The sequence below is a fragment of the Staurois parvus genome, unplaced genomic scaffold, assembly GCF_062004578.1.
Source record: "Staurois parvus isolate SC_StPar_1 unplaced genomic scaffold, SC_StPar_1.0 ptg000175l, whole genome shotgun sequence".
NCBI lineage: Eukaryota > Metazoa > Chordata > Amphibia > Anura > Ranidae > Staurois > Staurois parvus.
The window spans coordinates 10,878,135-10,904,037 of NW_028317971.1; the positions used below are offsets into that span (position 1 = coordinate 10,878,135).

Consider the following 25,903-nt stretch of genomic DNA (forward strand, 5'->3'; position numbering starts at 1 on the left):
AAAAAAAAAAAATTTACCTTTTGAATCACTTTAAGGTACCTCCCATCCAACAACACCTGTGCATGATAGTGCAGATACTGGCTGGTATATTTATTAGAACCTCTCCCACATCACAGCTCTCCAGTAATACCTATATTGAGAACTCTGTGAAACAGGATTTTTGAAGACTAGCAAAATATTTTTCTTGGAGTTCATTAGGGGACACAGGAGGATAGTCAGAAATGCCGAGTCATTCAGCTACCTTTAGAAGATTTGATATTGACAACCAATCAGAGCAGTGCAACAGCCCAGCAAACAAATGGCTAACAGGCTTACAATAGCCAACATGTTAACAGAGGTGGCTCAAAAAACTCACAGAACCACCTGGAGAACCTTACAGCCAAAACTGGCATTAGAGGAGGCCTGAGCAACCAACCAGTAGAACCTAGCAAAGGTATGCACAGAGAATTAGATGACAGCCTTACAAATCTGAGAAACAGAAGTCTGATGCTAAAAACCCTAAACTGCACTAACCAACCTTATGGCATGTGCTCTAAAAAGACAATGGTGAAAACTGTCCTCAAGCTGGTAAGCATCAAAAATGAGCTGCCTGATCCACCTAGTAACAGTGAAGCAGGAGGGAGCATGTCCTTCCAGAACCTCTCATGGATGACAAACAGAGCATCAGACCGTTCGAGGGAAACACTTGAACAGCTTTCACCACAGACAGATAGTGGACAGCAACCATCTCACAGCTATTTCACATGGGCATTCAGTCTGGATCCATCTGTCAGTTTTTCAGTCAGATTCAAATAAAACCACAATATAATCTGGGCGGGCAGATGTAAAGGGACATACTGTATGTCAGTTTACATCTCCTTTCATCCAGCATTTCTCCCATCAGAGCCCTAGGAGTATAGCGACATATCAGATGTAAGTTAGATAAGTCCAGGAAGTGGCATGCAACTCATTGGACTTAAATCATAGTGTGTTAGCACATTTTCCAATTTAAATTTCCTTGCTGCAATGCTAATTCAATGGCTGGAAAACTTGCTGCTGATTCAGAACATGAACACAGATCAAGTTCTAACTTAACTGGCTTAATGCTTGTTCTAGGTTAACAAATCGGTATTAAACCCAAAAATAAGAAAGTAATATATTGCAGATTACCCTTTTTTTTTTTTCTTAAGATGTGATGGCTGCATTAGGTTTTTTTTAAGTTTCTTCTCATTTATTTTCACCTAGTTATCCAGCCAGTAACACACTTTCTGGATGGCAGCATTGCCAGTCTAGGTAGAGGGTAGTGTTATATGCACTATCATATTTGGATGGACTTTACTAACAAATTAAAGTGATTCTAAAGTCAAGACACTTTTTACCTTAATGCATTCTCTGCATTAAGGGAAAAATGTCCCACTACTTTACCCTGGCCTGCCCCTACTCCACAACAACTTGAGCCCAACTCAATCCAGCACCGTGCCCGCCTGCAGCAGAGCTGTACTCTCTCCCTCGCTTCACAGGACTCACTGACAGCAGGGGAAGTCGTTGGCTCCTGCTGCTGCCAGTCAAATCCTGTGAGGAGGGAGCAGGGGACAGGGTCGAGCCACACTGTGTCTATGGAAGCACATAGTCTAGCTTGGCAGCATGCCCACATGTGTGCCCCCTCAACACATAGCTTGCCGAGAAGGCACCCAGAGAAGAGGAGGAGCTGACAGCGCCAGCAGGGGACCAGAAAATGAGAAAGGTGGCTGCTCTGTGCAATATCATTGCACAGAGCAAGTAAGTATAACATGTTTGTTATTTTACAGTGATTCTAAACATACACTGTTTAATTTAAAAAGTCCCTACCAGGAGTGTGGAAATTTTTGAAAAATCTACTTGTCCAGAGACTAAATCAGGGCCCCAATCTACTTTTCCAGATAAAAATATTGAAAAAATTAACCAAAACCGTATTTAAATTGGAGATGATTTTAGGAATGTCTGGGGCTTTTAAAAACAAAAGAGGCTTTATGGCGACTTAAACGTGTAATATTTTTAACATTGCGCTGTTTATCTCCTCCTCCCCTCCCTGCCTCTCTCCAGCACCGCACCCGGGGACTAGCAGGGAGGGGAGGGACCTTGCAGTGCAATGAGCACCGATTGGCTGCTTGTCAGGAAAGGGTGGGTCAGGGATTATACGTTATCCCTTTTGCTTCCAGAGCAGTTTTTGCATTGTTTGCACACATTTAAAAAATAATTTTAGGCCTGAAGATTACATAAAACCCCCAAACATATATTTTCTGACAGCTGAGACCCTAGAGAATAAAATAGTGGTAGTTCCAATTTTTTATGTCTCATATTACCGAAAAAATTGCTTTATTTTTTGTAAAATATAAAAGATGAGGTTGCAGCGAGTAAATAGATATCCAATTTGTCAAGCCCTAAATTTGTGCGCACTCGAGAAACGGCGATGAACTTCAGTACCCTACATTTTCTATATGTCGACACTTTTAAAGCTCCTTATAGGTTACCAGTTTAGCATTACAGAGGAGGTGTGGTGCTACAATTATTGCTCTCATTCTGGCATGCGCAGTGATATGCAACATGTGTATCGCAATCGATGGGTGAATGCACAGGTGCTCCAGCATGTGCTTTTATGTTTGTACGTGTGTATATGTGGGGGTGGGGGCCTCAATATTTTTTTTGGGGGGGATGGTATGTGCTTGGGTGTAACTTATGTTTTACAATTAAAAAACAAAAACAAGAACCCCCCCCCCCCTTTTTTTTACTTTTTTTTTTTCATTGCATAGGGGACAAAGTTTCCTATGTGATGATTTTTGGTGACAGGTTCTCTTTGAGACATCCAAGGTCTAAAAGACCCTGGATGTCCCCCTCTGCTCCACTGGGGATTGCATTACAATCTCTCAACGGGGACCTGGAAATGACATTGTAACGTCACTTCTGGGTCAGCACAAGAAGGGGAGGGGAGCGAACTTGTCCACTCTTCTCCCTCCCATCTAGCCGACGGCGAACTGGGCCCGCAGATGGGCAAGCGGAGACCAGGAGACATCACACCGGGGGCGCGGAGAGGCTGGCACTGTGTGAAGCAATCGGCGGCAGCGCTGCCACCCATTACGTCACCTGAGAGGTGAGCCCTGCTACTTCCCCGCAGAAGGGCTAAAGGTAGAAAGAAACTACCTGCCCGGCGCCCGAATTACAGGTCCCAGGCGTCAGGCAAAAGGAATCCAACATCCCTGCCCTTCTATTTCTGTATATGGATAATGGCACTGTAAGTATTTTAAACACCCCAGCCTGTCTGCAGGGAAACATAAGCAGGATGAGCTTCTAGTCCTCTGCAGCTAGTCACCTGTTCAGAAAAAACAAACAAATACACGGTTTTAAATGATCACATATATATTTAGAATCAAATGTTTATTATTATTGTGCAAATAATATGGTGTGGGCAGATTTAAGTCAGTCACAGGCTGTGTCCCACCCCTCCAGCCTGTGTCTAATGGCTCGTTCACACTTGCTGTTTTACCAACGCTTGCCAAACGCCCCTATAGCGTTTGCGGAACGGTTTTTAACGCTCCGCAAACACCGCATGCGCGGTTTAGCTGCGGTTGCTAGGCGTTTGCCAAGTGTTAAAAACGCACCACAAATGCCTATAATGAAGTTTGAATGGTGTTACCGCTCCGCAAACGCCCCGCAAACGTATCGCAACAGCACCGCAAACGCCGGGCGTTTGCAGAGCGGTACCATAGGCTATAATAGGAGGCTTCATTGCCTCCTGGCTCGACCAGAGGCGTCCGTTTTGCCGTGCCGCTACCGCTCCTGTTAGAACAGCACCATGTGCTGCAATGTGCAGAATTGGCAGAGGCGTTTGGGAAGCGGTAAAAACGCTTCCCAAACGCCTCTCTGCCGCCTGCACACAACGCTAGTGTGAACGTAGCCTTAGAATAAGAGGGAGGCGATTCCTTCATTAATCTACATGTTATATCCTGCCCTGATTGTGTTTAGCTGGTTAGTGGGTATAGAAGAGGAGGGAGTGGGCTATCATTTACCACTGTGTATATGCCCATGTGTGACTCTATAGTCACATGGACTGCTCAGATATGAAAGGGAGGAAATGCTAGGCATAGAAACTCACTGAAAACTGAGCATGTGCAGAGTTGCCACTACAGGGGCAAAATTCTTAGCTGAATTGAGGACATGAACAGAAGGTGGAGATAGAGAACAGCAGAATCAACCAGGTTTTTTGCAGAACACAGAAAACATGATTATGAAGAGTGGGATATTTTTATTTGGGAAGATCAAACTTATTAAAAGTCCATGTGTTTGCTAAATGTAAACATACATTTCACAATACACATTTACAAAAAAAATAAAAAATTTTAAAAATATGTGTACGATCTTGTTTTGGGCCACATCCATAGCTGTATTGGGATGCTGGTTGGACACCCCTGCTGTAAACGAATAAAAGCTGATCACTATAAACACCACTGTCAGCGGTAAATGTTTTTTCTCCACCCTTTGCTTCTTTTTCTGGACAGCTTAGTATGGTAAAGTAGATTGACAAATATCAGACCTACTGGCCGGATCACCATGCGAAAATATAGGGAAAGGCATAAAAACGGAAAACTAACGCAGCCTTCGCAAGAAATGGTAAGCTGCAATAGAATGTTTTTATTTTTTCTTATTATTATTATAATAGTACAGGATTTATATACTTTAATGACTGACAAAACTGTCAAGTTGGATAGAAGCATACCACCATCATTCTAAAGCTCACCATACATATTACAATCTCCTTTTGATTTGCCAAACTATGTTAAAAGCAGACCTACTAAAAGGCTGATGCTTCATGAATCAATGCACTGTAACACATACAGTGTGAAGAAATTCTGACACCTTGACACCTGCAACACAGGTATTCCAGGTCTGTGACTGAAACCGGTTACAGCCAGACAGCTAGCATTTTCAGAATGTTGCAGCTTCTATACTTCTGAGGACAGGTGGATTTTATGTTACGCAGAAATACTGCAAATTGAATGACGGTTCCCTTTAATGCAGGGGTAGGCACACTTCAGCCCTTCAGCGTCTGCAGAACGACAGTGCATCCAGAAAGTATTCACAGCGCTTAACTTTTCCCACATCTTGTTATGTTACAGCCTTATCCCAAAACGGATTAAATTAATTTTTTCCCTCAACATTCTACACACAATACCCCATAATGACAAAGTTAAAGAAGTTAGTTTTTAAATCTTTGCAATTTATTAAAAATAAAAAAAAAAACGGAAAAAAAAAAACATGTACATTAAGTATTCACAGCCTTTGCCATGACACTCAAAATTGAGCTCTGGTGCATCCTGTTCCCTCTGATCATCCTTGAGATGTTTCCACAGCTTGATTCAACTTGACACAGTCCACCTGTGGGAAATTCAGTTGATTGGACATGATTAGGAAAGGCATACACCTGTCTATATATAAGGTCCCACAGTTAACAGTGCATGTCAGAGCGCAAACCAAGCCATGAAGTCCAAAGAATTGTCCATAGACCTATGAGACAGGATTGTATCAGGGCACAGATCTGGGGAAGGGTACAGAAAAATTTCTGCAGCATTGACGGTCCCAATGAGCACATTGGCCTCCATCATCCATAAAGGTAAGAAATTTGGAACCACCAGGAATTTTCCTACAGCGGGCCACCCGGCCAAAATGAGTGATTGAGGGAGAAGGGCCTTAGCCAGAGAGGTAACCAAGCTCCCGATGGTCACTCTGAAAGAGCTCCAGCGTTTCTCTGTGGAGAGAGGAAAACCTTCCAGAAGAACAACCATCTCTGCAGCACTTCACCATTCAGGCCTGTATGATAGAGTGGCCAGACGGAAGCCACTCCTCAGAAAAAGGCAAATGGCAGCCCGCCTGGAGTTTGCCAAAAGGCACCTGAAGGACTCTCAGACCATGAGAAACAAAACTCTCTGGTCTGGTGAAACAAAGATTGAACTTTGTCCTGAATGCCAAGCGACAAGTCTGCAGGAAACCAGGCACCGCTCACCACCTGGCCAATACCATCCCTACATTGAAGCATGGTGGTGGCAGCATCATGCTGTGGGAATGTTTTTCCGCAGCAGGAAATGGGAGATTAGTCAGGATCAAAGGAAAGATGAATGAGGCAATGTACAGAGATATCCTTGATGAAAACCTGTTCCAGAGCGCTCTGGACCTTAGACTGGGGCAACGGTTCATCTTTCAACAGGACAACGACCCTAAGCACACAGCCCACATAACAAAGGAATGGCTATGAGCCAACTCTATGAATGTCCTGGAGTGGCCCAGCCAGAGCCCAGACTTGAAGCCGATTGAACATCTCCGGAGAGATCTGAAAATGGCTGTGCACCGACGCTCCCCATCCAACCTGATGGAGCTTAAGAGGTACTGCAAAGAAGAATAGGAGAAATTGCCCAAAAATAGGTGTGCCAAGCTTGTAGCATCATACTGAAAATGACTTGAGGCTGTAATTGGTGGTAAAGGGGCTTCAACAAAGTATTGAGCAAAGACTGTGATTACATGTGGTTATTTTCCGTTTTTTATTTTTAATAAATTTCAAAGATTTCAAAATGAACTTCTATCACGTTGTCATTATGGGGTATTGTTTGTAGAATGTTGAGGAAAAAAAATTAATTTTGGAAAAAGGATGCAACATATCAAAATGGTAAAAGTTAAGCGCTGCGAATACTTTCTGGATGTACTGTACATGTCCCATGAGGCATTGAGAAAGTGATAGTCACAAAGTATGACTACCAGGAACCGAGATATGATGGGACTTGTAGATCTGCAAACAACTAGTTTGCCTAGCCCTGTTCAGTGGGCGATCTATAAATCTATTTGAAACAATAAGACCCCTTTCACACGGTTGGTCCAATCAGGCCAGTTTCTTCGATGGTCCTGATTTGAAGATCCATGTTAGTCAATAGGCAGCCAGATGTAAACGGACTTAGCCTGGCTTCACATATGTGTGGTGCGGTATATAGCATGTGATTCGCACAGGAACCGCACCACATTCCTGTGGAAATCACATGCGATTTGTGTGCGGTGCCATTGGATCCATACATTTTGTATGAATCTATTCACACCGCACCAAAAACGAGCAGGACCCTTTATGGGTCCGCATTATAACAGATCGCATAGGTATTCACACTTATGAAATCTGATTCTGCACATCGCAGGACCTCTTTCAGGGTGTTGTTAACTTAACATACACACCTGCAGCAGTTCTCATGAACGGGGTGCAATTCTGATGCAGTGCGGAATTCGCACTGAAAATGCTGAGAATTCTGCACTGCAGAAAAATGAACAAACATGTCACATAAATGACTTCTATTCCACTCGGATTTAACAGGTGATCTGTAGAGAAATATCAAATACTCCCTGCTGATCAGACGAAACATGGCCATGTAAAAGAGGCCTATTACAAATTCTGTAGCGCAAGCATGTGCAAGGTAAATGTCACAGTGAAAGCTACTTTACAGCAAACATCATAAGAATCACTCAAAATATATTCTCACAGAAATTTCATTACACTTTCCCTTTAAGAAACACTTTGTCCATACGTCCAAATGGTGCCCTCAGGGCAGAACATGCTGAAAAGCAGATACCTGGGGTCTGACATTTAAAAAGCCAAGAGACAATTTCATGCTGCATATTCCACGTCCATGTCTCTTCTGAGTGCTTCCACTGTCAGCATGCTGTCAGAAGGCGGCACACTGAGCTACTGCAGCAACATCAGCCTGAGAGGTGAGGATAAAAATACTGTTATAGAAGTGTCCACTGATGTCACCACTGTCCTATTTTGTACAACACTAAAAAAATATACCGAAGAATAGCGACTGCTGAGAATGTGAAATCAATCAGCGTTCCGATGTTATCCAGGGAGCATGACCCTTGTACTGGAGTCAGCAAGTCTGTTCATTTTAATCAGTTTTATGTAAACCATTGCAGACAGATTATGAAAGCTTTACCTATACACTTCTGGGTAGATCGACAGGATTTTAATGCATGATACAGTGCCATGTAATCACCCTATCTGAGAGACAGCAAAGAACCTTTACAACGGGCATAGGTGAAAATACCTGGAATGTGTATCTGTAGGCTCAGGAACTGGTATTACCATAACCAACAGCGAAGAATTACCAACAGCAGCAGCACTTTGTCAGGCTGGTTTGCTGTACAACTAGCTCTTTAACCACTTGACCTCAGGAAGGTTTTACCCCTTCAAGACTAGATCTTTTTTTTCTTTTTTGCTATTCAGCACTGTGCTACTTTAACTGGCAATTGCTCAGTCATGCAACATGGTGCCCAAATTAAATTTATATTATTTTTTTTCACATAAAAATAGCTTTCTTTTGGTGGTATTTGATAACCACTGAGTTTTCTATTTTTTATTGCATAAACGATAAATGACCAATTGAAAAAAAAATATATATATATATATATATATATATATATATATATATATATATATATATATATATATATATATTCTACTTTAGGTTATAAAACATATCCAATTTAAAAAAATAAATAAAATAAAAAAATTAAAAAACTTTTTCATGAATTTAAGCCAAAATGTATTCTGCTACATGTCTGTGGTTAAAGAAAACCCCACTAAGTATACAATAATTGGCTTGCGTAAAAAGTTATTGTGTCTACAAAATATGTCATATATACAGGAATTTACGCAGCTATAGACGCTAGACTGTAATGGCAGTGATCAGCAACTTATAGTGGGACTGTGATAGTATGGCGGGCAATCTGACGCTAACAGACTTTCGCTGGGAGTTACACTGACGTTGCTAGTGACACCAGTCCAGTGATCATATAGAATACTGTACACTGCCACTGTATTAATGACACTAACTGGAAAGGGGTTAACATCTGGGGGCAATCAAGGGATTCACTGTGTGCCTAACAAGTGTAATATCTGCGGCTATTACTTATAGATCTGGCTGTTTTTTCTCTCTAATATTTGACATTAGAATGGGTCTCCTACCCAGAAAAGAAAGCAATGATTAAAACACTGAGGATGATCCAAGTCATCAGGAGGCTCGGAGAAGTACAGGGCTTGCCATGTATTTATCTGCTGTGAGACGGTGTTTGTGCCAAAATCTATATAGCAGTGATATAAAGCTTAAAAACAGCATGTGCCATGCAACATACAAATTAGATGAAAAAGAATTAAGATTTCACATGTCTCTTCCAGCGATAAACTTTGTTGAAGTATGAGATATCTTAAAAAAATATATATATATACACATCACACTTACCTAGGTGGATGCATTATCAGTCCAATGCGGCATCTGTCCCACGCTGGCTGTAAGGGTGAGAACTCAGCGATCACATGACCGCTGATTGCAGAGTTCTCACAGCTGCTCTGAGCAGAGAGTACTTACATGCTTACTTCTGAAATGGACAAAGGCAGGGGGGTAGGCAACCTTAAAGAGGTAGAGATCTACCTGAACAACATGGGAGAAGTCAAAGATCACCGAGCACAGTGTTACCCAGTGGCGCCTCCTCACATCTGATTGCCTCTAATTGCCTAACTACTGTGTCGCAATCGTGTGCATTGTACGACAATCATGGGTTTGAATCAGGTGGTGAGGAGGCAACATATTGCTTCCTCACCACTTGTCAAACACACTTGGATTGCTTTTCAGAGGAGCAGCCGTGCCTGCTGCACTTGTGAATGAGCCCTTAGTTGTATTCAGTAGTGGCACCCACAGGGCTTGTTCACACATAATTGTGGAGTGGTAAATCCCTACTACGGCTTCAACTTTACAAGTAGACCCTACATTGCACTGTTTGGTGCTCTGGGATGGCAGGTTAACAGGCCCAGACCATGATCTACCAGTCACTTGGCCACGATATACTGGTAGATCGTGATTTACAGGTTGCTGACTCCCAGACTAAAGCAATGGTCTCCAAACTGCAGCCCTTTGCATGTCTTTATCCGGCCCTTGGGGCACTTTTCATCTCACTGATATAAGACACTACTCCTCCCACTGACAGCAACAATGGGGCACTATTCCTACAACTGATACCAGCGACTGGGCATTACTCCTCCCACTGACACCAACAGGGTATTGTTCCTCCCCACTATCAATGCTGGGACACAATTCCTCCCACTGAAAACACCCCCCAGTAAACTGTCCCTTTGTTTAGAAGCTTTGGAGACCTCTGGACTAAGATGTGCAGTATGCATGAATCAGTGTACGTGAGCGCAACAAATGTGCACTCCAAAAATACATACACAGGTGCAACTACCACTCAGAATTGTATCGTGCCTGTATCACCATTGCTCTGGCAGAGGCAGCCAACACCTCATCCACACGATTAGTCTGAACAGAAAAGACTGGCACCAAAGTGAATGCAATCATGAATTTATTCAGTAGGTAAACAGCTGCCACAGGATGTCAACGTGTTTCAGCCAGTAATGGCCTTATTCATAACTCATAAATAAGGCTGGTATTGGCTGAAACACATTGATATCCTGTGGCTGTTTTTTACTTGCTGAATAAATTCATGATTGGAGAGCATTCACTGTGGTGCCAGCTTTTTCCATTCGAAAGAATGTGCACTGTTCATTTCAAACAAACTAAAGAGAGAGAGAAAAGGAGAGGTTTGGGAACTCATTATACAAGGAGGCAAAAAAATAAAATAAAACACAGTAATAAAATTGTGTCATTAAATAAACCCCCCAAAAACCTTACAGGGCCATTAGGTAGCAGATGTGTATGAATTATTCTTAAAGAATAAGGATAATAAGAATTAATGGCACCCCCATGCATCTGCTAAAGTGAAGCAAATTTCCCTGTGGTTTGAGAATGCATGCGATTTTGCACATTTCCCAGGCACAGACATATGAACGTAGCCTAAGAAGAAAGAGGGATGTTGTAGAAAGGATCTGACTCATAGTACAAACATGCGATTCGGACCTCTGGTGGAAAAAAATTTTACTGACTGGATCTTAGTGAATTTTAATTCAATATCCCAACTATACAGTATAGTGGAAAGCTAGATTCGCACTATAGGATTATTAAAACAATAAAATTTTCATGTGTTTACTGATCTTCAGGGTGGATTTGATTTAAATCAAGTTGTTTTAAATCACGAATTACATAGTTAGTCTGGCTGAAAAAAGACAAAAGTCCATCCAGTTCAACCATAGAAAAAAAAAAAAGTTATAATCCTATACCCACAGTTGATCCAGAGGAAGGCAAAAAAACCAGCAAAGCATGATCCAATTTGCTCCTGCTGGGAAAAAAATTCCTTCCTGATCCCCCGAGAGGCAATCGGATATTCCCTGGATCAACTTTATTGGATACACAGAATATAACTGGATACTAACATTTATAGGTAAAGAATCCAGGCCTTTTTTGAAGCAATCCACTGAGCTGGCCAGAACCAACTCAAGGAAGTCTATTTCACATTTTCACAGCTCTCACTGTGAAGAAACCTTTCCGTGTTAAGAGATTAAATTTCTTTTCCTCCAGATGTAAAGAGTGCCCCCTTGTCCTCTGTGATGACCTCAGGGTGAATAACTCTACACCGAGTTCACTATATGAACCACTGATGTATTTATACATGTTGATCATATCCCTCCTTCATCTCCTCTTCTCAAGAGAGAATAAATTCAGTTCCTCTAATGTTTCCTCATAGCTGAGCTCCTCCATGCCTCTTATCAGTTTGGTTGCCCTTCTCTGTACTTCTCCAGTTCCCCAGTGTTCTTTTTGTGAATTGGTGAACTAGTGAAATTTAAATCCGTAGTGAAAAGGCTTGATTTAAATCATAATTTTTAAAGAGCAACTATCACCTCTGTCCTGCAGTGGCTCCTCCTCTGACCTACTGTTGACTCATCAACAGTCCTATTCACTTTAATGGGATGGCTGGTGATGCAGCACTGACACAAGGCGAAGAACGTGGAGGCAGCAGGTAAGTGGATGCCAGCTAACAGGCGCTGCCATGATGGATCTAAAATGACAGGGGCTCTTTAAATGTAAGGAATTCGATTAATTCTTGCTGATAGTTAGAATCTTTAATATTTGAAAACCAAATGAAGGTTTCCTTTTTAGAATAATAAGCAGCCAGGTTAGTAAAACAGCGATATTAGACTGATTTTAGGTTAATCACACATTGCAGGAAAACTACTCAAATTCTTTTATTTCATGTTTTTTCTCATGGTTACTGTGTAATTGTGTGAATCCATCAATGCAGTGCATGTTATCTCAGCTTGCAGAGCTTGAGCTCATTGAATGAGTTTACCAAAAAATGTAAATACTGCAGAATATACAGCTCATGCTACATAACTAAGCTCCATTTCATGCCGAATAAACTAAATTATTAATGTATCTTAAATAGAAAACTAACTTTAGATAGATTTTTACTCCAAAAGCATTTTATTAAAATAAATTAGATTTTTTTTTAATCGTCGAATTTTATCCACCCTGCTGATCTTCACTTATTTTGTTGTGTTTTTAATGCAGCAAAAACGAATGACATAAAAACTGCTCAGCCTCTAGCCTTATGTTCTGTTGTCTTAAACTGCACTAAAAAACAGAGGTGGAAAGTAAAACTCAAGATTACATATGGTAAGTAAAAAGTTAAAGTAAAACTAAAGGCAAAACTCTCTTTTAGTTTGGATAGCTAAGGGCTCGTTCACACTAGGCTGTTTTGCCAACGCTTGCCAAACGCCCCTATAGCGTTTGGCAAGCGTTGGTCCGGTGTTTGCGGAGCGTTTTTAACGCTCCGCAACGCCGCATGTGCGGTTTAGCGGCGGTTGCTAGGCGTTTGCCGAGCGTTAATAACGCCCCACAAACGCCTATAATGCATTTGAGTGGTGTTACCGCTCCGCAAACACCCCGCAACCGCATCACAACCGCACCGCAAATGCCGGCCGGGCGTTTGCGGAGCGGCACCATAGACGAGAATAGGAGGCTTCAAAGCCTCCTGACTCGACCAGAGGCGTCCGTTTTGCCGCGACGCAACGCGACGCGACGCAAACGCTCCTGTTAGAACAGCACCATGTGCTGTAATGTGCAGAATTGGCAGAGGCGTTTGGGAAGCGGTAAAAACGCTTCCCAAACGCCTCTCTGCCGCCTGCACACAAGGCTAGTGTGAACGTAGCCTTAGGGAGGGATTAGAACACTTGTCAGTTTTTACTGCTGTCTGTGCCCTATTATATTAGGGAGATTCTTCCTATTTGTCCTGTTTATCATTTTCATTGAAAATTAAAATGCCAAATTTTGGGTTGTCCCAAGAAAAGTAATAGGAGGGGTAATCTTCTAATGGGAAAATAATAAAAAAAATGTAAAAGTGAGCGGTATCCAATCAGCAGCTAAGCACTCAAGGTAACCTACATAAACCTTACACATACAATAAGTAAAACAGTGCAGAGCTAAAATTATGATTCAAAATAAGAGACGGTATGAGTGATAAAACAGTATTTAACCACCTTCCGCCCGCCCTATAGTACGACAGACGCAAGGTGGTTCTCTCGTTCTGATAGGACATGACGTCCTACCATTCTCACTGTGCATGCGCGGCTCAGTGAGCGCGCAGTGTGCCGATCGCGGGTCCACGGTGTCCCTCGGACACAGCGGATCACGAAGAGAGCAGAAGATTTTGGCTCGATCATGTGATCACCTGTGTCCAATCACAGCTGAACACATGTAAACACGGAAATGCCGGTTATCGGCATTTCTCTCCTCTCAAGCTGTCACTCTGAGAGCTCGAGAGGAGAGCCGGTAATCGGCTTTCCACGGAGGGGACATGTACACTGATCATCAGGGCACTGATGATCAGTGTGCCCTGATGATCAGTGTGGCCCCAGAAGTGCCACCTGTCAGTGCTCATCAGTGCCAGTGCCCATCAGTGCCACATCAATGCCACATATCAGTGCATACCAGTGCACATCAATGCCACATATCAGTGCCCATCTGAGCTGCCTTTCAATGTTGCCCATCAGTGCCAGTCAGTGCCGCCTATCAGTGCCAGTCAGTGCCGCCTATCAGTGCCAGTCAGTGCCGCCTATCAGTGCCAGTCAGTGCCGCCTATCAGTGCCAGTCAGTGCCGCCTATCAGTGCCAGTCAGTGCCGCCTATCAGTGCCAGTCAGTGCCGCCTATCAGTGCCAGTCAGTGCCGCCTATCAGTGCCAGTCAGTGCCGCCTATCAGTGCCAGTCAGTGCCGCCTATCAGTGCCAGTCAGGTCTGGTCGAGGTTAAGGTGATCCTCTCTCAGGGTAGTAGTCAGCAAATGACCAGTATCAAATTAGTCGGACCCAGGTAACCAGAGGTCCCTTTTAAGGGATGGGTAGAAGAGGCTGCCGGCTTACAGGATAACGTCCTTCTCTGGGTAGGGAAACTGGATCATAAAAATGGGCTCTGCAAATAAATACTCCTCCTCCAGAGTCAAAAGATGGCCGCAGGGCCTCCACATGGCTCCGGCGGCATAGCGTCACGCAGAGCCCATTTTTATGATCCAGTTGCCCGCTGCACTGTTTTACTTAATCTTCCAATAGGGACACTCGTTCTGGTGACCAAGGGTCCCCAAGGAATTCCTTTAACCGCTTGCCTGCCACCCTATAGCAGATGTACCGCTACAGGGCAGAACGACATACGCAAATATACATGATTTGCATTTCTGGGTAGGGGGTGCGCGCCACCCTACCCGCACCACTATTGGCTACTGGGGATGTCAATCACTGAGTCCCGGCCGGCGATTCTCGAACAGGACTCGGTGATCGTTGGCAAAGTTGAAAGGGGAGAGACGTGTGTAAACACAGGTCTCTCTCCTGTCAGCATGGACATACTGCTTTGTATCTCTCTGCACAGCAGACATCCCAATCCAGCAGAGACAGCCCAGTTCAAGAAGGGACATCCCCATCCGGCAAAGAGACATCCAGTCTTTGCTATATATTTTCTGTGTTGTGTTAGGGGTGCTATGATTTAAAGGGAAAAGAGGACACTGTGGGACTTCTTTAAAGAGGGGACTGTGATCTAGAGGGGACTACAGTGTGAAAGGTACGTTAAAGATTATAATGTACCAGGGGACTGTGATGTGTTACATCGCTAACGAGATTCAGACCTCTGCTGGAAGGAAATTTTGCTGACCGGAACTCTAGAAATTTTAATTCAAGACCCCTGCTATAAACTAGTCCAAACTGTATTTAAAAGTGAACCCGAAGTCAAAGTGTTTGTTTCTGTCTTGTTCTTAATAGTGAGGTTAGAACCGCTGTCAGGTTTTTATTTCTGTTCGTGCCCCTGCTAGAAAGATTCACCCTGTTTTTTTCGGTAATTATTGTCAATGGAAAGGGAAACATCTAAAATTTCAGTCACTAGAAGAGGAATAAAGGTAAAATCTTCCAATGTGGACACAGCGAGAGAAAGATTTTTCTCACTCTGTAAATATTCCCTCACACTTTCTCATGTGTCTCCAAGACAGGAAGTAAAGGGAACACCCCTCAATGGGATACACACAGGAAAAACTCTGCAGGGCTTCAAACCCTTGCAATATTAAAAACAAAATGGCAATGAGGACAATTTATAAGGGACATCTGCAAAAATAGACCAGGCATGACATAATAGAATGTAGACACAAATAAAAAAAAAAGCCACATCTCCAAAAAGGCCACAAATAGCAAAAAATTACAAGCTTTAACCAATTCCTATGCTGAAAAATATTACTTTATATACACTTTAAATAAAAATACCTACTGAGGATACCTTTGTTATCTGACACTCATGGCACCTAGACAGTAGTGAAAGAAAATTTCCCCAATTTTCTTTTTCTGTCTGCATACTGTTGGGAAGGTTTTACTTCACTTAATAGGAGGTAAGGGGAAATTGCTCATACAACAATAATTTGACAGAAGTTCTAACCTTTTACTATATGCAGACTTGTAGCTATACAGTACATCTTAAGTGTTGTATCTAAGGGACTGCTGTCTCTGACTGTTAGTCTAAGATAATAGATTTGACGATGTAATTTTGTCTTGCTGGAAAGGAGGGGAAGTAAAGCCCTGCCTCTACTAATATACACCTCCCTACATAGAAAGAATGCAGAAAAAGCCATGGTAACTCCAGCATTTGCGTAAATCAGCTGCAGAAGACAACAAGCAATAAATACTGGTCCTTTGCTCTCTGTCTGCCTTTTTTGGCAGAGCTTCCAGAGCTAAGTTCCTCTTTAAAGTGATTGTAAACCCCCCCTTTTTTTTAAACAACAAACATATCATACATGTCAATGGTTTTGCACATCGATCCTCCTCCTCCTCCTCTGGCTCCTACCCCTCTCCCGAGTGCGCACCATAGCATATATATATATATAATAATATAATATAGAATGTCTTGGTCCCGCCCCCCCATTCACAAGCTGTGATTGACAGCAGTAAGAGCCAATGTTTTCTTCTGCAGTTAATAGTACTTTCTGGCTAATCAGGGAACAGCACTATACTGATGAGATCATACCTGGGCTCTCCCACTTCTACCGACAAGCTCTGTGGTAGACTGACTACCAGTCAAAGTGCTGCTGACTTAAGAGATATACGCCGTACCTAAAAGTTAAGACTTATTATAAAGGGTACAAATTGAATCACATTTGAATGTTTTTAAGATTAAAGCACTGTGTATTTTAAAAAATTGATTTTTTTTTTTTTTCAATACTTGTTTTCACTTTTTTCATCCTTTGCTACATTCTCGATGTTGTTGATCTCCTGCAGCCACTTCCCATTAACAGGCACTCCAGCAACGGCATTTCTTAGGGCTGCTTTCCTGATGGTGACAACAGTTGAAAACAGCAGTACAGTGTATGTCAAAACGAACACTTGTGGTCTCCATCAGAAGTCCATGTGACAGGGTGACAACACAGGAACACATCTGGGAGACAGGGACACAGTGTTGTCGCCCTATAACAAGAAATTCTTGAACAAGGACCTTTATAGCAGGATCCGCAGGGATACATTTACTAAAAGCTCATGTGAATCAGAGTTTGAAAACACATCCAGAATCGCATATGTTTGAACCAGGGTGGTTCCATTCAAACCTCGGTGTTTTGGGATCACGGCAGAATCGCTGTAATCGTGAAACGCAAGTTCTGGTGCCATTTTTTGCAATGGCACCTAAAACGTGGTGCAGTTTTGCTGTGATTGTTATGCATCAGATAATATCTCATGAAGCTTGCTGCCCAAAAGTTGTTTTGCCCTGGGTGCTGACAACCCACGCTACGCTAAAAAAAAAAAAAACGTTCCTAACTTTTTTAGTTGGCTCCTAGATTCAAAGCAAATTTGCTAAGTTCTGTGTTAAGGATTTTATTGAATACGTACCTGGATTAAACAAGGGTCTCATAAAGGATTCTTAAACCCAAGAACAGGCATTTTCTATACTGCGGCTTACCAATCCCTTAAAAGAGTTGGATCCATTAGTATTGTCCTCAGGCTAAGTACCTTTTTTGCAACCACAGAAACATAGATGTTGATCCTGCCAGATTTCCAGGGTCCTTGTACATTCCTGTGCACTGAACTTATATTTTAAACAATGTTATTAGTTATCTTCTTTCTTTGAACTACAAAAACCCCTCCCCCCAATGTGAAGGTGATGTGAAGAAGGGAGGTGTATGTAGTCCAACTCAATAGTGACTATCTCCATAGCTACAGTACAGTGAATCTGTGATGGAGAAAGATATGTGGATCATTGTAGATCACAGAATATCACGCAATGCCAAGCTGCAGCTAACAAAGCTAGCAGAAAACTCTTGCATTGAAAAGGGACATAAACCAAGGGCTAAATCAATAATTCTGCCCCTCTACAAAACACTGGTGCAACTTCATCTTGAATATGCAATTCATGTTTGGTGACCATTCCACATGAAGGATAATCTTGAACTAGAAATAGTTCAGTAAGCCTTGGTTCACACTGCTGCAAAACCAGGTGCGACATGTGATTGACAAATTACACCTGAAGTCGCATCTAATGTATTTCTATGACACTGTCTTAATAGGTGTGATTCCAACCAGCACGATTTGAAAAATAATTCCCACGTTACTTTTTTTCACCACTTCAGTGCAATTTAACTCTCAGATTATAAGGCAAACGGCACTGAAATCGCACCTGTGTCTATATCAGTCTATATCAGCTGTTCATAACAATGCCCCAAACTACATCACCGACCTGATATCCATCTACCACCCAAAACGTACTCACCGCTCCTCCCAAGACCTCCTACTCTCCAGTTCCCTGGTCTCCTCCTCCCATGCCCGTCTCCAGGACTTCTCCAGGAACTCCCGCATCCTTTAGGCGCACCTTGAAAACCCATCTCTTCAGAGAAGCCTACCCCGCCCTCACCTAACTGATCTCCTGCACTCTCCCCACCACTCCATCCCCCACAGCTATTTCCTCCTGTACCACTCTCCCCTCCCTCCTAGATTGTAAGCTCCAAGGAGCAAGGCCCTCGAACCCCTCGTGTATTTTATTGTATTGTTACTGTACTGTCTCATGTATTGTCTCCCATTATAATGTACAGCGCTGAGCAAACTGTTGGCGCTATATACTGTGTAATAATATTAATAATAATAATATCAGCACTACACTGAAGTGACGTTTTAAATGGGACCAAATTGCACCACTTCAATATCGTATTCGGTGTGAACCAGATCTTTGTTGTCCTTCTCCGGACTCTCTAATTCCCGCACATCTTTCCTGGGGGACTGGTGACCATAACTCGACTACATACTTAAGATGTGGTTGAACTAGAGCTTTTTCGTGATAAAATTATAGTTTTGTCTCTTGAATAAATACCCTAATGCATGATAGTCTGCTGGGCTTGCTTGCTGCATGACAATATCCCGCTGGCAATGAATGCAATTTCTGAGTGATCTACTAGGACCCCCAGATCCTTTTCCATCCTGGATTCCCCCATAGGTTCTCTCCCGAGCAAGCAACTTGCATTCATATTTTTAGCTCCCGAGTGAGTTACATTTTTCAATATTAAACATCTGCCATATAGCTGCTCACCCCTCTATTTCAACTAGGCCCTCTTGTAAAATTGTTGCATGCTGTTGTGAAGGTATCACCTTGCTTAGCTTTGCATCATCAGCAAACACTAAGAATGAATTACAATAAGTCCCTTATATACAAAATAGGTCAGTTCCTAGAGCTCATTCATAAGTCCAATTTGTTTGCAAATCCAACAGAGCTTAGCCCAGTAAACATGTGTACACCTTCCTGTTCTACAGAAGCTGGTCTCGCGATCAGCTTCTGTTGAAGAGGTATGCTAGAAAGCCAGCATCCGACCAGCGCTCGCAGCCAGTGGCTGCGAGTGCTGATCACTGTGTTCTGGTGTCTAGGGGAGGAGTCCCCCAGTCAGAATACAAAGGCACACTGGGGCAGATCACCGCACCAACATCGCTTGGGTTGGTACAGCGATCTATCGGTTTTCATTGTTCAGCCCGCTGGGTTGAACAAAATCAAGAGAGTGAGTACCAAGCTTTATATGATTAGACATGCAAACACATGTTCACATCTTCGAAAGTACTCAACTTAAACATTCATATGTAGGGGACTTACTCTATTTATTCCAACCTCTATATCATTTATGAACAAGTTAGACAGAATTGGTCATGGGACACACTCAAGTAAAATCCCATCATTTCCAATGGCCCCTGTTCACACCAGAGCATTCTGTCCCCTGTAGCAAAACGTGTGTCGCTCAAAAAAGTACTTGCGCTACTTTTCAGGCAGATCTAAGCGTTTTGTCTGCATAGACTGTAATGAAAATGCCTGAACAGTGGGAATGAGAGTTTTTTTCCAACCGTTTTCAGCTCAAAACAGCAACTATTTCTATTGGCCACTGCTCAAACGCCTAAATGAAAAAAGCCTGAAAAACCGCCTATAATATTTGCAAATCTGTTCTAAAAAATACCTGAAAAAAACACTTGAAAAAACGTCTGAAAACGCTCAGCTCAGTGTGAATGGAGCCTAAGACCCCGTTCACACTGGAGTGTTTTTCAGCTCAAAGCTCAAAAACACTCAACAACTATAATCCCATTATTTCCAATGGCCCCTGTTCACACTTGAGTGTTCTGTCGCCTGTAGCAAAATGCCTGTCGCTCGAATACTTGTGCTATTTTTCAGGCAGATCTGAGCATTTTGTCTCCATAGACTTGAATGGAAAATGCCTGAACAGTGGAAATTGGCCACAGCAAAAACGCCTAAATGAAAAACGCCTGAAAAACACCTATAATATTTGCAAATCTGCTCAAAAATGCCTGAAAAAATGCCTTAAAAAGCTCAGTTCAATACGAATGTAGCCCAAAGGTTCTTTCATGCCTTATACTCACTATATGTGTTATGATGATCAGGAAATCTTTGTATAAAATCTGGTAGATAGTTTGTTTACCATATCAAGCTCTCGGATGCAGCAAGAGTTTGTAATGTCTGTGCAGGTGATCACACCTCCCTTGACAGGGTGTTCCAGCCTTTTTCAATCAGGATGCCTTCAAGTTGATTCAGGAGTGCCTTGGCAAAATGCCTAAAAATTGCCCAAAATTGTATGCAAGCCAGCAGGTGGATCAAGTTTGCCTTTTACTTACACAAAGCCACAGGTTTCCATTGAGCACCACTACAACCATCTAGCTGCCGGCATCCTAACAACCAATGATGTCATCAGGTTGATAAGGACTGGGGTCACATTAGCTGAGTGAGGGAGAGAAACTGAGGAAGAAGAGAAACACTAGAATACTAGTCAGAACCAGTGTGTATTTGCTTTGTAAGAAGAAATCACTTCTAATCTTGAGTGTCTCACATGTACTGATGTTGCTGCGTTATGTAAAACTATTACTTTTGGGTCTTTTTAAATTTTAGAATGGGGTGCAGAATTTTAAAGGTTGCCTCGTCTGATCAAAGGCTGAGATGTGCTGGTATAGTCATTCCTTGTATGTTGAACTGTATATATCTGCACACCACCGGACATGTCAGGAGAACAATTGTTTTTTATAGGTCCTGTTCATACCATACATGTGCAGCAGTGTGCAGAAAATGCAGCTCAACCAACATGGTATGAACGCCTACAGTATAAAATATGCATGGAGAAAAGGTTTTATTTTGAATAGACTAGAGAAGGGAGAGAATCTCTGTCAAGCTCTTCTTGCAATCTGTGTCTCAGCTAAGAAGGCTCACCCTCCCTATTTGTCGTTCTGACCACTTCATCAGAGACAGAAAGTGATGGGAAATCCAAAGATTTAGGGCACCTTCACATCAGAGTCACACTGAAAGCATGGGCGCTGGTGTGTGCTGTGAGACACCAAACTGATTGTGGACATTTGCACTTGTTTTTTTTTACTTTTTAATTCAACAGAACTTTGTTGAAATGTTATGAATGAGATTACAATACAGTGCTTTTCGCTGTAGCTGTGCTTCAATGTGGTGGTTTGTCGCACAATCCACTGTGCTTAAAAAGTGCAGAACTGTTTTGAGCACAGACCACAGCAACACTATGGTATAAACTGGGGGGGGGGGGAGGGGCTTACTATCTTCATTTTGTTCCATTAAAGTGGTTCTAAAGTCTGAAAATTTTTTATCTTAATGTATTCCATGCATTAAGGTAGCAAATGACACAAGTTTTGTATCGCCCTGTCAGCCCCCTGCCTATTTACCAGAGTCCTGACTTGATCCAGTGTTATACCTGTCTGCAGCGGTTTTCTCTCTCTGCTTACACAGGCAGCAATGGGAGGTGTTGGATCCTGCTGCTGTCAATCAAATCCTGTGAGCAAAGAGCAGGGCTAAGCCACACTTCGAGTGTCAATAGATGCACACAGCTCAGCATAGGATCGAGCCAAACAGGTGTGCCACTAAAAGAAGCAGCTTCCTATGGTGGCACACCGAGAAGCGGATGAGCTTACAGCGCAATCAGGGGACTTCAGAAGACTTTTTTAAAAAGTTTTAAATAGACTGGAGAGGGATTAGAACCACTGTCAGGTTTGTTTTTTTTGTTTTTTTTCTGTCTATGCCCCTGTTAGCGAGATTCACCCTCTTTATTTCTCCTGTTTACTGTTATCACCAAGAATGAAAGAAAATACCACATTTTCAGATCTTGGGTTGTGACCAGAACAGGACTAGAGGGGAAATCTTACAAGGGGGACTCTGGTGGCAGCCTTTCCTCCCACTTCCTGTTTGGCTATGGGACAGGAAGTGAAGGGAAACCTCCCCAATGGCACACAGATGCAAAAGAAAAAAAAAAAAAAACCATGAGGGGGGTTATACCTACCCCCCATCCAAAATGGAAAAAAAAAAAAAGTTCAGCCTTTAGTTTTATTTTAAGTTTTGAAAAAGAAAGCTAAAAGCTAATTGACCACCATGCACAGCTGCTCCAGTGTTTGTAACTTCCTCCCGGGTCACTTTTAACCCTCCTTAAACTTCTAGTAAACTACTCTGCAATTAATACTATGGACAGCACATAAAGCTGTTCACATTATCAAAATATGAAGAGTTTGCATTGCATTGCTATGCTTCAGAAATGAAGCTTCATGTGGAGTTTGAAAAGAACTGTAGCACCTCAACTCCTTCTATTCAAGTCTATGGTAAAGGGGCATAAATGCACCGGCATGTGTTTGAGGTGTTTCCAGGGAGTTAGGTCTTGCTCAACCAAGAAAAAACCTAGGAATCTGGGTGCATTTTTAATGCTGGTCAAATGAGCATAGAGCATTTTTAAAGGACAAGTTCACCTTAGTAGATCGCTGATGCCATGCAGGTCTCCTGCAGACTTGTCAGAATATCTGCTTGCCGTACAGGATGTACAAGCAGATATACTGACAGGAAGCTTCAATGAACTACCTCAGTGCTCACAGCGCCGTGGCAGTTCACTGTAAACTACAATCCCACAGCCGCCAAGGCTGTCAGGACTTGCAGTTCATTCATTCATGGAAGGCCGTGAATGAATGATGCGGCCGTGTGGGCCCCTCATGGCAGCGCTGTTTTCAAATTTGACAGATAGTATGAAGAGACTTCTCCCCGTACTGTCTAACAATAGGTAATACATCAGCGCTGGAGAGATGGGGTTAAATATTACAGTCCCATAGGTAGTAGGGAGGTATTCAGTTATTTGGATAGCACAGTCATGAGGCAGCACCCTAGAGAGTTAAGCTGGACTCTGTAGTGGAAGATAAAAGGAGAGAGAGGGGCGCCAGACTAAGTGCACTATTTAACAATCATTTACTGCACACAATGGTATGTAACTCACAAGAGGTAAGTAGTTTGCAGGTATGGATACATAGGGACGTCATCCAGATGGGGTTCCAGAGGCAGAGAAGAGAGGGTGGATGGACATCTCACTACAAAGAAGCAACAGCTTTGAAACGCGTTACCACCCCTTCCTGCGGCATTACGTTCCCGTAGTGACATCACTTCCGTCCGGCTGCCATCTCATGGTTCCACACAAGACACAGCCTGTACACGCTGCAGAGGACTCGATGTGAGTCAGGAGACCTGGCTTCCATCACAGCCATGACCCCCAGATGTCCATAGACCCTCTCTTCTCTGCCTCTAGAACATCATCGGGATGACGTCCCTATGTATCCATGCCTGCTAACAACTTACCTCTTGTGAGTTACATACCATTGTGTGCAATAAATGATTGTCAAATACTGCACTTAGTCTGGCGCCCCTCTCTCTCCTTTTATCCCCATACTGTCTGTCAAAGGGAGGGAGGGCGGCGGCTGCAGCTATGGGAACATGTTACATGTTCCACCCTAAAAACGGGTGGAACATGTAACATGTTCCAAAGGTAAACGTATCCTTTAACTCACCTTTAGCGCATGCTAAACATGACTGAAACTCAATGAATGACTCGCATTAACACTACAGGTGTGATTGTTAAGTGTTGGATGGCTATTTCAGTGCACGCCAAGGTAAAATGCCTCGTCTCCTATGTGGCTGGTAGGTTTTTCCAGTGTAGAACATGAGGCAATCCACCGCCATGCACTGAGCAATGGCCAATCCCACGTAATGCAATGTCACTGTGACTTTCCAATAAATTGAACAGTGCCGCGATCAGTACTGCTGCGATCCCACCGCACCCCCGGCTCTGCACTGTAACGCAGCGACTGCCGTGAATGCAAATCTTCCAATGGAGTCACCTGTGTCAGTAACAACTGTGGGAGCAGGAAGCTCCCCCAGCGATTTCTTCTCACTTCCTGTTGTAGAAGTTTAACCCTGCCCCGCCCAATCCAAAACTAAAAAGGACAGTTTTGTCCTTTCCTCTATTATAATGGGGTGAGTGAGGGGCCACATGGATCTGGGGGCAGCCATGTATTGGGGGAAGACTGATCTCACAATGGGGAAGGATCACCCCTGACATGATGATCACATATTGGGGGAACAGTCCAGACCTGACAGAGGAGGAAGGATCCAGCACACCCCCTGGTAGGAGCAGTTCATGCCCAGCAGGATGGGCTCAGCCCTCATACAGACAGGAGATCTCACATCTAATTGTGCCACATCCTGATCCCCCAGCACCAGGGTCAGCCCTCATGTCTGGGAGGCCCATAGGTTGGGGATCCCGCCCTGCCCTCATGAGCCCCATGTCGGAGGTGTGTGTACAGGCCCCTTACCGATCTCTGCAGCTCTCCCAGCCACAGCGAGGCTCTCTCCTTCCCGCTGGGATCCGGGTCATGGTAGAGGGCCTGCACGGCCTGGTAGACGGTCTGCAGGCCGGGCTTCCCCTCCATGGTTCTCTGCATTTTGCGCTCCGTGCTCTCTTACTGCCGCCTCTCCCCAGGCTTCATCCTCCTCCTCGGCCGCAATGGGATTGTGCACCCGCAAACTCGGTCCGGGCGGGAAGCACAGGTCTGCAGTACAGCGTTCCGGATCCTCTCTCTCTCCCCCCGGGTTGTGCAGGGAGGGGGGATTGCGCCGGAAGCCTCAGTGTCCAGCTCCTGTGTGCCTCCTCTCCCGTCACACCAAAACCTCCCCACCTCTCCAGGGGCAGCCCAGGAAAGAGGTTGCTTCCCGGGCAGGAAGTACGTCAGCCGGCGCTTCCTGCCGGTCCCTGAGTGACGAGAGGGCGGCAGGGAGGGTCGTCCAGTCACAGGGTGTGCTGTGTGTCTCCCGTAGGGGAAGGTGCAGAGCGCTGCTCCTTGAAGTGTGAATGTGGTACACGTACCCCCAGAGTCACTGACATAAGCAGGAGCATTGCATGCCATACACAGCTATGGGCTTCATGCACATGGACGTCTGCTGGTGGAACATTCCTGGCTATTACCAACGCCATAGAGCCGCAGCTAGCACGTACAGTCAGGCATACAAGTGATTGGCTGAACGCAGCTGATTCATGTAAACGCATGTTCAGTGTACTTCCTCAGCGCGAAGTATATGCTTTCAGGAAATACAAGCCATGTGTATGTGCTGGTAGATGACAATGCACATAGAGATAGTTTACGCGGCTATAGCTGCGTACAGGCATTCACTTGTATGGAAGGTTGTACGCACCAGCTGAGGCTGCCCGGTACAGGAGAAAGTCAGGAATTATACGCTAAGCCTAGAAATGTCCATGAGGCCATAGAAGCTTCCTCCATCATCCCATTCAGTACGCCGCCATTCACACCTGAGCTATTTGTAATGCATTTCATGATGGCAGACACGAGGATTCCTATGACGTTCAATAGTTCCAAGTCACACTTCATTCTTTTTTTTTGGATGAAAATTTCATTTTTGTAGATTCCAATGTACACAAATCTTCAAATAGACACAGTAATGAAGATCAATGAATAAAAAAAAACGTTATAACAAGATTAACAAATGCATTTGTTCCATTCGGGTGACATCACGTTATAGTAGTTTGGGCCCATGGGGAAAGTAACCTTTTCCCGACGATGTGATGCATATGTGTGGGTGGGCTTTAATGCCAA

At 43.5% G+C, this 25,903-nt stretch overlaps 1 protein-coding gene across 4 annotated transcripts in view; it reads right to left on the reverse strand.

Annotated features, from left to right (window-relative positions):
• TNPO3 (transportin 3) overlaps positions 1-25,017 on the reverse strand; it is a 102,324-nt gene extending 77,307 nt beyond the window's left edge. For 3 of the 4 annotated variants that reach the window (XM_089676958.1, XM_089676957.1, XM_089676956.1), the window contains exon 1: positions 24,608-25,016. In XM_089676958.1, the coding sequence (XP_089533084.1) occupies positions 24,608-24,736 (129 nt within the window). In that variant the 5' untranslated portion in view covers positions 24,737-25,016. Of the gene's footprint in view, positions 1-24,607 lie in introns of all 4 variants that reach the window. The other variant, XM_089676955.1, reaches the window with a different exon arrangement.
• Positions 25,018-25,903: the final 886 nt, after the last annotated feature.